General features: G+C 38.9%; 1 protein-coding gene across 4 annotated transcripts in view; it reads right to left on the bottom strand.

The window, feature by feature from the left end:
• Positions 1-5,836: 5,836 nt before the first annotated feature.
• Positions 5,837-13,843, bottom strand: part of VAMP7 (vesicle associated membrane protein 7) — a 62,719-nt gene continuing 54,712 nt past the window's right edge. For all 4 annotated transcript variants that reach the window (XM_003807323.4, XM_034949643.3, XM_003807325.3 and 1 more), the window contains 2 exons: positions 9,811-9,903; positions 5,837-7,719 (listed from right to left, as the gene is read on the bottom strand). In XM_003807323.4, coding sequence (XP_003807371.1) covers positions 7,651-7,719; positions 9,811-9,903 — 162 coding nt within the window. In that variant the 3' untranslated portion in view covers positions 5,837-7,650. The remainder of the gene's footprint in view (positions 7,720-9,810; positions 9,904-13,843) is intronic.

The following is a 13,843-nucleotide window of genomic DNA, read 5'->3' as shown; positions in this document are numbered from 1 at the left end:
AAACTCCAAACCCAAGCTAGAGCCTGAACCTGAACATGAAAACCCTAAATCCAAATCTGAACCTGAACTAGAATCCAAACCTAGCTAATCCCAATCCCATTACCATTTCCAGCCCCAGCCATAAACTTGCATAAAGCAGGTTCACTGTGCACTGCTTACCAACTTGTCTGGGTCTGGTGAGACAAGTTATATGATGAAGCAAATGTATTAATTACAAATAGGCAGTAAGAGAAAACAGAAGCCTAGGATTCACTGTGAGCCAGTCCCCCAAGGTTCAGGAAAGCTGCTCAGGGCAGATAGAGTCTTGTCGTGCATGCCTCACTTGCACTGCAATTGAAGGATCCTGGAAAGCAGTTTGCTCTGGATTTTATACCCTGGGGAGTACAGGAACTACTTGTCTAAAGCGTCATATGACATCCTGTTCTGGGTGAGGGGCACTGGAACAAAGCCTGGGCTGTTCCAACTAGCTCTTCCTCATCTCAGGGTGTTGCATTCCCAGACATTCTACAATTATTCTTGAAAATTACGAGTGAGAAAGAAGGGAGAACTGGGATGGTCCAAGGATATCTGGAGAACTATCCTGCACCTAGCTCCATCCTAAGCCCCTGCCCTAATCTCAATCTCAGCCAGAGCCCAAGCTCTAGTCCAAACTGAGCTCTAGTCAGAGCTCCAACATGAACTGGACTCAGAGCCCGAGCTTCAACACAGACCTCAAACTGAACCAAATCCCTACCTTAACTCCAGCCCAGAACCAAACTGCATTTCAATAATGTCCTTTAATCCAACCCCAAATCCTAACACAAATACAAATCCAAACTCTGAACCTGAACCAGAACCCAAGTCTGAATCCATACACCCTAAAATCAAAGTCAAGTCAGAGTACAAGCCTGAGCCCAAACCAAATTTCAAACTAAGCCCAAACCTCAGACTCAACATCCACACTAACCCTAACCCAAGCCTTATACCCTAAACCCTAACCATAAATATAAACCTTAATTCCAAACTCAAAATCTAACCCAGACTTGAGCCCAAATCCCTAAGCCATAAAACTGATCCAGAGTCTTAACTTGAAATGGAACCCCTAAACTCTAAGCCTAAACTCACCTGAGCTAGAACCTTACCAAAACCCCTAAACCTGAACCCATGCCTGTAACCTGATCAATCCTAAACCTAACCAAACCCTGACTATGACCTCAATCCTAAATTTGAACTTGATTCCAATTCAAAACCTTCAATCTGGCTGGGTGCGGTGGCTCATGCCTATAATCCCAGCACTTTGGGAGGCCGAGGCAGGTGGATCACTTGAGGTAAGGAGTTCGAGGCCAGCCTGGCCAAGATGGTGAAACCCTGTCTCTACTAAAAATACAAAAATTAGCCAGGCGTGGTGGTGTGTGCTTGTAGTCCCAGCTACTTGGGAAGCTGAAACAGGAGAATTGCTTGAATCCAGGAGGCGGAGGTTGCAGTGAGCCAAGATTGTGCCACTGCACTCCAGCCTGGGTGACAGAGCAAGACTCTGTCTAAAAAAAAAACCAAAACAAAAAAAAAAACCCAAAACCTTCAATCTGAGTATGAATCCAAACCTCAATAATAATCCCAACCCAATCCCTGATGTCAGCACTAATTCTAAAACAGAAGCTCAAGCTGAACTCAAACCCTAACCTGAACTCAATTTCTTAATCCCAAAGCTTACATCTGAACCTGAACCTTAGGAAATAAAACACTGCAATTGTTTTATAACACCAAGTTTTGGGGTTAGGGTTATTTTGCACTGGAGTTCAAATTCTGGGCAAGATGGAGAAAGCACACTCTATTGTGTCTCTCCCACAACTATAAATCCTAGATGGAATGTATGGAGCAGCTAATTTGAAGACTAAAAATGTATGTTAACAGGCAGATTGAAGATCAGAATCTGAAGTACCACCAAGCCTGAAGTATTTCATTGCTTTTTCTTCTCAGACCATGCAGGCTCCAGAGGAAGCCCAAAACCTAACTCCTAGATTTTAAACTGGTAATCCTAATCCCCAACCTTAAACCCTAAAAACCCTGACACCTGATGAATTTACCCACTTATCATTATGAAACAATCTTCTCTATCCCTGGCAATATCCTTTGCTCTGACATCTACTGCAGTTTTCTCATTACTGTCTGCATGGTATATTTTCCCATGCTTTTACCTTTAACCTATATTAACATTTTAAGTGAGTTTCTTAAAGGTAAGAGTTGACTCTAAAAATACACTTTGACATTTAACACTTTATCTTTTAATTGATGTGTTTCATTTGGAGAGTTTCTATTGCTTAGTCTTCAAGGTCAGTAATTTCTACTTCTGCTGTGTCTACTAGGTCATTAATCCAATCCTGTGTATTTTACATCTCAGATATCCTAGTCTTAATTTCTAGAAATTAAATGTGCCTTTTTATTTCATGTCTCTGCTTACCTTTTAGAACACATGGAATACAACATTAATAGCTGTTTTTATATCTTTGCTAATTCTAACATGTCAGTTCTCCATTTATTTAAATTGATAAATTTTTTTATCTTATTGTTGGTCATATTTTCCTGCTTCTTTGTGTGACCGGTAATTTTGTATTTGCTGCCTTACACATTGAATTTTAATTTGCGTGCTGTGTTTGTGTTTCCATAAATATATTCTTGAGGTTTGTTGTGGGATGCAGTTACCTGGAAAACAGTTTCGTCCTCTCAGGTCTTACTTTTAAAATGTATCAAGCTGGATGAGAGGTGTGTTTAGTCTACAGCAATGGTTCTCAATCAGGGACAATTTTGTCTTCCCAACTTTGTGAAATCATTTGGAACGTTTTTGGTTGTCAGAACTGGGAAGACAGTGGCCCTGGCATCTAGTAGATTGATGGCCAGGGATGCTGGCAAAATACTATAATACAATGCACAGGACAGCCCCACATGACAAAAAATATCTGGCTCCAAATGCCAACAGTGCCAAGGTTGAGAAGCTCTGGACTAGGGTTATTTATTCTCCATTACTGAGGTAAGACCTTTCTGGGTACTCTATCAAATACTCTGTGATTCATGAAATTTTCCAGTTTGAATGCATATACAGGCACTACTTCTGGTACTGCGTGAGTGCAGGAAACTCTTCCGTCTAATCTTTTTTCGGGTGGTTCTTTCTCTGCCATTGAGTAGTTTCCTCAGATCTGGAGTCCTTTCTGTGCAGCTCTCTCCTCTCTAGTACTCTATCCTGCAAAGACATCTGTCTTGATCTTCCTGGAAATCTCAAGTCACATCTCAACCCAGGGAATCTGCCAGGCTCTGCCTGGGTTCCTCCTCATTGTATTATGACCTAGTTACTCTCTCTTCAGAATAAGCTGGTACAATTGTAGGATTCAACTCTTCGAAATATCACTGTCCTTTGTTGCCTAGTGTCCAGTGTCTTGAAAACTGTTGCTTCATATATTTTGTCTTTCCGGGGGTGTTATTTCACGCAGGTAGGTAAATGCCCTGTATCTGTTACTCCATCTTGGCCAGCAGTGAGTTGCAGTCTTGAGTTCAATATTCTCTATGAGACTTCTTAAAGTTTTCTTTGTGCTTTTCTAAACTTGCAATGGGGATTTAAAAAGAAAAAACATGGTGTCAGCCCGTGCATGTTAGTTTTCTTATACAGAATATTGCCATGATTTTTTTTCTCTTTGGAAGAGATGTAAAAAGTCACAGCATTTTGGATTTAGATTGTTTGGGCTTAATAAATAGCACGAACCCAAAATAATTTTGTACAGTGTATTCTGACCAGAAGAATGCTTTAACTTACCAAAATTGTCTTGACAAAGCAGTAGAGCCAATACTATGAATGAGTCTAGGAGGAACTGGGCTATGCTAGACTGGCACCATTGCTTTTGCCAGAAGCTGAGAATTTCATAGAATCCCCTTACCCTAGATGGTTTTAGGGTTAGCTTTTCTCAGTGAGTTGCACTTATATGAGACTTGGAAAGCAGAACAAAAGTAGAGGCCAGTACCCTTCAAAGGATACAAAGATGCTTAGGTGCCTGGTGTGTCGCAGCTTTTCCTCAACCTTTTCCATTCCACATCCAACTCATTCTGTGGACTGTTAGTCATGCTAACCAACTGGGGCTGCAAGCCTACTACTTGGTACTTGGCATCAGATCTACTGAAGCTGTGGCTTCCATAAACCTTTCCACATGTCTCTCTTCACACACCAACTTTGGCAAGTGTATTAGTCTTCTCTCATACTACTGTACAGATACTACCCGAGACTGGGCAGTTAATAAAGGAAAGAGGTTTAATTGACTCACAGTTTCGCAAGGCTGGGGAGGCCTCAGGAAACTTACAATCATGGTGGAAGGGGAAGCAGCCACCTTCTTCACAAGGTATCAGGAGAGAGTGAGTGTGTGAAGGAGGAACTGTCGAACACTTATAAAACCATCAGATCTCATGAGAACTCCCTCACTATCATGAGAACAACATGGAGGAAACTGCCCCCATGGTCCAATCACCTCCCACCAGGTCCCTCCCTGGACATGTGGGGATTATAGGGATTAAAATTCAAGGTGAGATTTGGGTGGGGACACAGCAAAACCATATCAGCAAGCAGACATACAGGGATTCTTAGGTTTTCCAGCAAGCTCCGACCTGTCTGCCTATGTCACTGCCTCAAGTGAAAGTACTAGGACTGTTCTTCTGATCTTCTGGTACCTGCCTTCCAGACCTTCACTTCCCAGTTTGTCACACATTTTTGTAACCTTGAATCCTATATTAAACTCTTTGTTTCCCTAACACTTGTCTTGCCTCTGCTGTCTTCACTGGATTCACGCTGATATACATGGCAACCACAACCACTACTTCCACCCTGTTTATTATACTTGAGAAGATGGCATTGCAAGACATAGACTTGCTTCTAATGTAGAACACTTTGGTAGGGTCTAGGGTGCTGCTGTTATTGTTGTTACATTCATTTCCATCAAGATACCCTGGGAAGCAACCCAGTATCTTTGTCTATCTTGAGGCCAGAAAAGATAGATACCAAGAGTCAAGCAAGAAGAAACCATTATCTAAAGGCACCTACATTCACTATTAAGGAAACTTTTGGATTGTAACACTGTTTTTTTTTGCCAAGGGTTTGAAGTAAAGAGAAATAGCTGGTGTCACTTCTTTCTTTATTCATAACCAAATAAATAACCATCTTTTATTTTTCTCTAAGTGTCTGTTAGAGAATGCACATTTCAGTTGAAATCTGGATAAAGCCTAGGGAGAACTTAAATAGGCTGTTCTTAAGTTATTGCAGCCTGTACAAAAATATATTCTATACCTGATTTTAGCCACCTTACGTTCAGAGGTCCCAAGTGACTGATTATTTTGTTGTGACCTATCTATTTGTATATTTGATTTGTGCCTGTTTTTCTTTTATTTCTGTTTAGGTAACCCTGTTTGCTATAATGAATTATTCCCTTCCACCATTATGCCTTCCGCTTGAGTCTCTTTCAGAACCAGTCATTTAACTTTAGATGGAAAGATTTTTCAGAATTGTGCTAAACTGGATGAAAATCCCTGGGGTTCTTTTTCAGTTCTGTCTAAATCATGCACTCAGGATGATAGTTGTGAAGGCTGTGTGATCATTTCAGAATCTTTCATTGGTTTCAGCATGGGCTATATATTTTTTAAGTTCATTTGTGTCTTTTGAAGAAATTCTACACACCTGAGACTATGCTACAGATCTTTACTGGAAGTCTCCAGGTAACACTTCTTAATATATTTTCCGCATAAGTAAAATACTTTTGTTCTGTAAACAATGGCAAATGTCATCAGAAGAAATTAGGTTCCAGAAAGAACTTCTAAAACAAGCAAATCATTGTATTACTCTTAAATTTTATTAACGTCTTCAGTTTGTGCGTCATTTAAAATGAGACATGTGCTTTAAAAAGCATTCTTATACATAAATAGACCAAGGAACAGTTAGGTAATTGATCCCTAAAACATGCACATCAATTTTATTCAGGTGTGTATAAGAAAGGGAAATAAGCTTTAAACCTTTTTCTTTGGATTAAACACATTTGGAAATTATTCAGGAATGCCAAATGTTTTTCTGGAACAGATGTATTTTCCAATAGGAAATACTGATGCAATTAAGAGGCATTAGTGTTGATAAAGAAGACTGGAAAAACGTTTGTGCTATGCTAGATAAACAAGAAAAGAGTTCAAGTGGGCCTAAGATCTATGTCAAATAAATGAATCAGGTAGCATGAATTGAAAGGTTTGGATAGAAGAACAGGTACCATGAGCCAGATTATGGGACACATATATGTTCAAGGCACATGACTAGGCTAAACAGGTGGCTAGATTCTACAGACTAATTTGTTCATTCATTGAGAAAGTGTAAAATGTAATATAATTTCAATTTAATGGCACTTATTGATAAATAAATGCAATTGGATCTAGGGTAGAAAATGTCTTCCTTTCAGATACACACCAGAAATGCATACTAGATAACAGATGCCAGTAGCGATATGATTACAGTCCAATTTTCTTACACTGCAGTTAAATGGTTGTTAAACTGTTTTGTATTAATTCTATATGTCATACTGTCTATTCTCTTTCGAGTTTCACAAAAGAATTCATCAAAACTAGGCAGATTTAAGAATTTATTTAACCACAAAGAATGCTCAAACTATTATTCAACAGGAGTCAAGCCCAAACCCTGGAGTTGACTGCTGACCGTATTCGGTTTGGGCTTTTCCCAGAATGGAAACACTTTTCCAACACTACCTCCCTTTGCACAGCTAAAATGCTAGCATATCCACTGTGGTTCCCTTCTTTTTCTTTGGCAAGTCAGAGGAATTTACCTCCCCACCCCCTCTACTACATATTCTATTAGCGACACGATTGCCCTAAATATTCACAGAAGAAAAAGGAACACATTTAAAAAACTGCAACTTTCAACAATATTTAAACCTTCATCTTCTCAAATCAACTGCAATGGGAAAACAGAAGATATCAAGCTATCCACTGTATTGTGAATGATCAGCACACCGAACTTTATTCCTGAAAGTCAATATTAGAAGGACAAGGATAATTCTGTGTGCTTCTAATGGGCTAGCAAAATGTTCCCCATCTAACTGAAATAAGAATGTTTCATACTTTACTTGTCTGAGCTCTTAGAAGGAAGCAGCACCAACATCATTACAATTCCCCAAATAACAACTATTATCCATTTATATTGTTTTGAAGCACCTAAAACTTCTCAATAACAAAAGACATTAAGATGAGATGTTAGCAATACTGTCTCTTGAATACTTTTGTGTGCACATACAAAGTTTCTCCATAGTTTTAGTAGATAGCTCATAAGACTAGCGGCGACAGCTTTGCGCAATTAAAAACAAAAATGTTTCTCTAAATAGATGACACTAGTTAACAAACCAAAGAAATAAACAAAAGCCTTTTTAAGGCTACTGCTGCAATGAATGGTTCAATCTGAAGTTCACAGGAATAAACTGGTAGATAAGACAAAGATAAACCTGGAGGCATGGAACAAGATTTTAAAAAGTGAGAAGAGGGTTGAAGAGACTGGCAGATACCATCTGTCAGTATGTGAAAGGCTTGAGTCACATGGATTGCTTTTAACTCCTTGTTCTCTCATATCCTTGGTTAATGGTAACTTCTTCTTTCCTATTTCTTCACACAGCTTGGCCATGTAAATCCACCACAGAGAGGTGAAACAATGATATAGATGAACACCTGGAGGGAGGAGGAGAGCAATTTTCTTTTCTTGAATCAATCATATTATTCTAAATAATATATATAGGAAAGTAGACCCTTATTAAGAAATACTTCTGATTCCATTAGAGTAGCAGTTATGTAGTAATGGAACACACTAAACAAGTATTTTCCAAGACAGAAGTGTAGTTAACATTGTCGTTTTTGGTATAACTCACACCCACTTGAATTCTAGCGTTTCCTTCAGTGGGAGAGAAAGCAGTGGGGTTGTTGCTCTTCACTGGTAACTCGGCAGAATCAAGGCTAAATGAGCAACTCATACTGATGTGTCATTAACAAGTCATAAAAAAATCACAAATAACCATAATTCTCCTGAAGTATGGTTTCATTAATTATATTTTTAGGTTTTGCACATGAATTTTATTTTTGATTAATATAAGAATATATTTTAAAAGCCTGAGTAGAAGGCTTTCATCTATATCACTTATGAGCAAGAACACTGCTACGAACTGTTCAGTGGATAATGACACAATAATTACGATGACCAAAACAATGAAAAGCAGATGATGTAAGTAACACTGCAAAAATACTGGTGCTATTACAGATGTGTTTGCTTTTTAATTCTAGATTATAATTTTAAATTATATTATAAAAGTCACTACTTGTTCACATTATTATATCACAAAAAATAGACTTTAAACATTAGGTTCACTGCATTAGTCACTTTATTTTATTTATTTTTTATTTTTTATTTTTGTAGAGATAGGGTGTCACTATGTTGACCAGGCTGGCTTCAAACTCTTGGCCTCAAGCAATCCTCCTGCCTCAGCTTCCCAAAGTGCTGGGATTACAGGCATAAGCCACTATGCCTGGCTTTATTTTGCTTTAAATTACAACTTTTTGAGATCTTTAAGTGACTGATTTCATTATTTGCAAGCTTGGAAAAGGATGCATTTATGAATTGCATGCCCTTTGCTCCAAAAGTGAGCAAAGCATTTTGCCTTGTAGGGAACTATAAATATTGCCAGGGTTGGGGGGCAGATTACAGCAGATTCTGTTTATTAATGAATAGGTTGAACTTCTGACATCATATTCACACATACACACACATACTCACACATACACATGCCACAAATGTAAAGTTTACCAACTTGATGTAAAGTTGACTATTTGTCACAGCTGTAATATAAGGATTTTTCAAGCTGAAGTACATCTCGTTAGGTGACAACACCTTTTGGCAAAGATTGATATTGCATTTAGAGCTGTGCTCTGCATGTAATAAGTAATCAGTAAATATATTCTGAATTTAACAATAATTCAGCTGCACAAATCAACCTAAACTCCCAGACCAAATAATAAGTAAGAAGCTAAGCTCAGGAGCCTAAAATGTGATATTAGAAAGAGAAACCTGAGCAAGGAACCATTCAAGGCCATGACAATTACTTCCAGTATAAAATCTACAGATCTATGACTGCTCTTCTCTTTTAGATAAATCCAGCTGTCTAAGGCAGAGGACCCTCAAGCTGTGGTAGAGGAGAAGCAGGGTCAGAGTTATCTGCTTGGAGGTAACTTTGGGCTTCTGGACATGACTGGAGGATGGGGAGGAAAGGCAACTTTATCTGACCATGAACAGGGTAAAGCACCCCCCACCTGTTAGCAATAGTTTTTAAAGTTGTGGTTTAGGACCTCTTTACACACTCAAAAATTACTGAGGACTCCAAAGAGTTCTTGTTTAAGGGGGATTATAATTATCAGCATTTGCCATATTAGAAATTAAAACTTTAAAAATACATAATTAATTTAAAAATAAAAACAATAAACCCATTACATATAAACAGAAATGTCTTTATTTAAAATAACTACATTTCTGTGAGGTCAGTTTTATAGGTCTCTTCCTATTGAGAATATATAATAATTCTCAATAGGAAGGAGGGGTTTAAGTAGAGATATTTCATAGTGACTTCATAGGAAAGCCACTGCCTGGTCATGTGTTTCACTATTAAAAGACATATGTAGCTCATTTCAGAGTGTTAATCATTGAGAAATAATTCTAGTACCTAATTTCTTAGAGATTGAAAAATAAAGCCATACACTAAAAGGACAAAAACTTACAATTGATACGATGATGATGATAATAGTGAGCTTGAGGTTCTTCATACACATGGCTCGAGCAAGATTTCTGCTGGTAGTTTTGAAGGTGACAGACTAGAAAAGAGGCGAGAATTGTTTAACCCCTGGCACTGACTACATGAATGATTTGCAGTAACAACCTGTGAACATTTTACTTCCATTAATTCCATTTAAGTCCAATGACCTCTCTTTACAAGTAGAGACTGGCCATTCATACTCAATAGTTGCCAAAAGCAAGACTCTGCCAGGCCTATCATAAGCAGTATGAGCCCAATGAAAACGCTTCCCTCTTTTTTCTTCTCCACTGCAGCAATGCACATGATGTTGAGCACCAGAAGTGGTTCTTCCCGCTAGTGGAAAAGAATTTTCCTCTCTATACTTCCAATAAGAAAGGCTCTTTTAAAGCCAGCTGACTGCAAGCACATTCGCCTATTCTGCCCCGTATAATTCCGGGGCTTTGAGCCATAAAAACCTGTTTGATTTCTGTAGGAAGATATGTATTTACTTTTGTGAGGGCCAAAACCCATAGAACTTCATTCCTTCTGCTATCCATTTTCTTTTGCATCATCAATTTCTCAGTATCTACTGAACAATTCCCACCAGGACACAAGGAGTTTAAAACAAAAAGGCAAACAACCAACCAACAAAACTCCCTAATAATCCAGCAATTCCACTCTGGGTATGTACCCAACAGATGTATGCACAAATTCACCAAAAGACATATAAAAAAATGTTGTGGACAGCACTACTTTTCATACCTTAAACTGGAAACCACCCAAATGCCCATCAACTGTACAATGCATAAATTACAGGAGAGTCATAACATGGAATACAATACAGTAATGACAATTCACAATCTACTACTACATTTATACAATTTACCACAGATGAATCTCACAAACATCATTTTGAGCAATAGAAACTTGACATAAACAGAATACCTGCTATATTTTATTATTTATTTTGAGACAGGGTCTTGCTCTGTCGCCCAAGCTGGAGTGCAGTGGCACAATTACGACTCACTGCAGCTTTGACCTCCTGGGCTCAAACGATCCTCCCACCTCAGCCTCCTGAGTAGCTGGGACTATAGGTGTGTGCCACCACTCTTGGCCCCTGCTATGTTTTATTAATCTATGTGGAGAAATCAGGACAGTGGCCACCTTTGGAGAAGAGTAGTGACTAAAAGAAGGCAGAAGGGAGCTTCTGGGGTACTGTTCGTGCTCTAGTTCTTAATCTGGGTGTTGGTTCTACATGGTATGTTTACTTTGTGAAAACACAACATGTTGTACGCTTACAGTTGATGCACTTATGTATATTATACTTCAACATATTGGTTTTAAAAAATCCACTCCCTTAACCATAGATTCATCTCCAACCACATACTCCACAAAGTCTCTGCAGTAGAACAACTGACAGGGGCACCAGTCTTTGGGTTTCACTTCATGAAGAGTGCACAGGATGCCACCTGGAGGCACATACCAAAACTGATTACATCTAGAGCTAAATATATATGTTGAATAGAATATATGCATTGACTAGAACTTTTGAGAAGAAACAGCAGTTAAAGTGAGGAGACAAAAAAAGCAATGGGGGCAAACAGTCCTTAATGGAACAAAGTTAATATGGGAAACAAGATAGAATAACAGTAATAAAAAAATTTCTAATAAGTATCCTCAGATACAAGACATAATTGAACTAATCTTAAACAAAGTCATCAGAGGACATAAAAAATTAGATAACATGACAACATTCCAAAAACTATATTTTAATAAAATGGCATAATTTTTTAAAAGCAGAACATAAATGAGCAAAAGCAGCTTCTGCAGTAACAATTCAAAAAATTTGTTCTGAAAACAGCAAAATGTCTAGGTTGTAAATCATGAAAGAAGATGTAAGATACACGGAAAACTGATCAAGCAAATCCAGGATCAATTTATACGATCAACAGATATTTAACATGTGCTTATTATGTGCCTGGTACTGATTTACACACCTATTAGCAGTCACAGGAGAGAATACAGCCAAAAGAGAAGGATCAATAATCAAGGGACTAACCGAAGAAAATATCCCCCAAATAAGAAAGACTTGAATCTTCAGACTAAAAGGACCTACCCACCATGTGGCAAGAATATTGAAAAAAGGAAAATGTTACACTTTTAGTAACATTTCAGACCTCCAAGCTTTTGTTTCTACTCTAATTTTATTTTTTTCTGCCTTGAAGTATAATTGGCAAATAAAAATGGTATATATTCAAGGTATACAATGTGACATTCTGATAAATGTATCCATTGTGAAATTATTACCACAATCAAGCTAAGTAAAATATCCATCACCTCACATAGTTACTTTTTTGGGTATGTGGTGAGAATGCTTAAGATCTATTCTTATAGCATATTTCAAATATTCACTACATTATTATTAACTATAGTTGCCATGCTGTATGTCCGGTATCCAGAACTTATTCATCTTACAACTGTAAGTTCATACACTTTGACCAACATCTCTCCAGGTCTCCCACCCACTGTCAACCACTGTTTTACTCTCTGCTTTTATGAACTGAACATTTTTTTTAGATTCCATATATAAGTGAAATCATACAGTATTTATCTATCTGTGTCTAGTATATTTCACTTAATATAATGTCTTCTAGTTTCATCCACATTTTAGAATTTTTTTTTCTATTCTGTGAAAAATGCCATTGGAATTTCAACAGGGATTGTGTTGAATCTGTGTATTGCTTTAGGCAGTATGAACATTTTAATAATATTGATTCTTCCAATCCATAAACATAAGGTATCTTTCCATTGATTTGTGTCTTCTTGAATTTCTTTCATCAATGTTTTATAATTTTCAGTGTGCACACTATTACATCCTTGGTTAAATTTATTCCTAACTATTGTACTCTTTTTGATGCTATCATAAATGGGATTTTTAAAAAATTTCCTTTGATTCCTGTTCCAAGATGGCCAAATAGGAACAGCTCCAGTCTACAGCCCCCAGCGTGAGCAACGCACAAGACGGGTGATTTCTGCATTTCCAACTGAGATACCGGCTTCATCTCACTGGGGCTTGTTGGACAGTGGGTGCAGCCCATCGAGCGTGAGCCGAAGCAGTGTGAGGCATCGCCTCACCCGGGAAGCACAAGGGGTCAGGGAATTCCCTTTCCTAGCCAAGGGAAGCTGTGACAGATGGCACCTGGAAAATCGGATCACTCCCACCCTAATACTGCGCTTTTCCAACGGTCTTAGCAAACAGCACACCAAGAGATTATATCCCGTGCCTGGCTTGGAGGGTCCCACACCCACGGAGCCTCGCTCATTGCTAGCACAGCAGTCTGAGATTGAACTGCAAGGTGGCAGCGAGGCTGGGGGAGAGGCGCCCGCCATTGCTGAGGCTTGAGTAGGTAAACAAAGCTGCCCCGAAGCTCGAACTGGGTGGAGCCCACCACAGCTCAAGGAGGCCTGCCTGCCTCTGTAGACTCCACCTCTGGGGGCAGGGCATAGCTGAACAAAAGGCAGCAGAAACCTCTGCAAACTTAAATGTCCCTGTCTGACAGCTTTGAAGAGAGTAGTGGTTCTCCCAGGACAGAGTTTGAGATCTGAGAACAGACAGACTGCCTCCTCAAGTGGGTCCCTGACCCCCAAGCAGCCTAACTGGGAGGTACCCCCCAGTAGGGGCAGACTGACACCTCCCACGGCCGGGTACCCCTCTGAGACAAAACCTCCAGAGGAACGATCAGACAGCAACATTTGGTGTTCAGCAATATTCACTGTTCTGCAGCCTCCGCTGCTGATACCCAGGCAAACAGGGTCTGGAGTGGCCCTCTGACAAACTCCAACAGACCTGCAGCTGAGGGTCCTGACTGTTAGAAGGAAAACTAACAAACAGAAAGGACATCCACACAAAAACCCCATCTGTATGTCACCATCATCAAAGACCAAAGGTAGATAAAACCACAAAGATAGGGAAAAAAACAGCAGAAAAACTGAAAATTCTAAAAATCAGAACACCTCTC

Source organism: Pan paniscus, chromosome X (genome assembly GCF_029289425.2).
Source record: "Pan paniscus chromosome X, NHGRI_mPanPan1-v2.0_pri, whole genome shotgun sequence".
NCBI classification, from domain to species: Eukaryota; Metazoa; Chordata; class Mammalia; order Primates; family Hominidae; genus Pan; species Pan paniscus.
The sequence above is the reverse complement of the archived record's forward strand: the minus strand, read 5'-3'. Positions and strand labels throughout refer to the sequence as shown.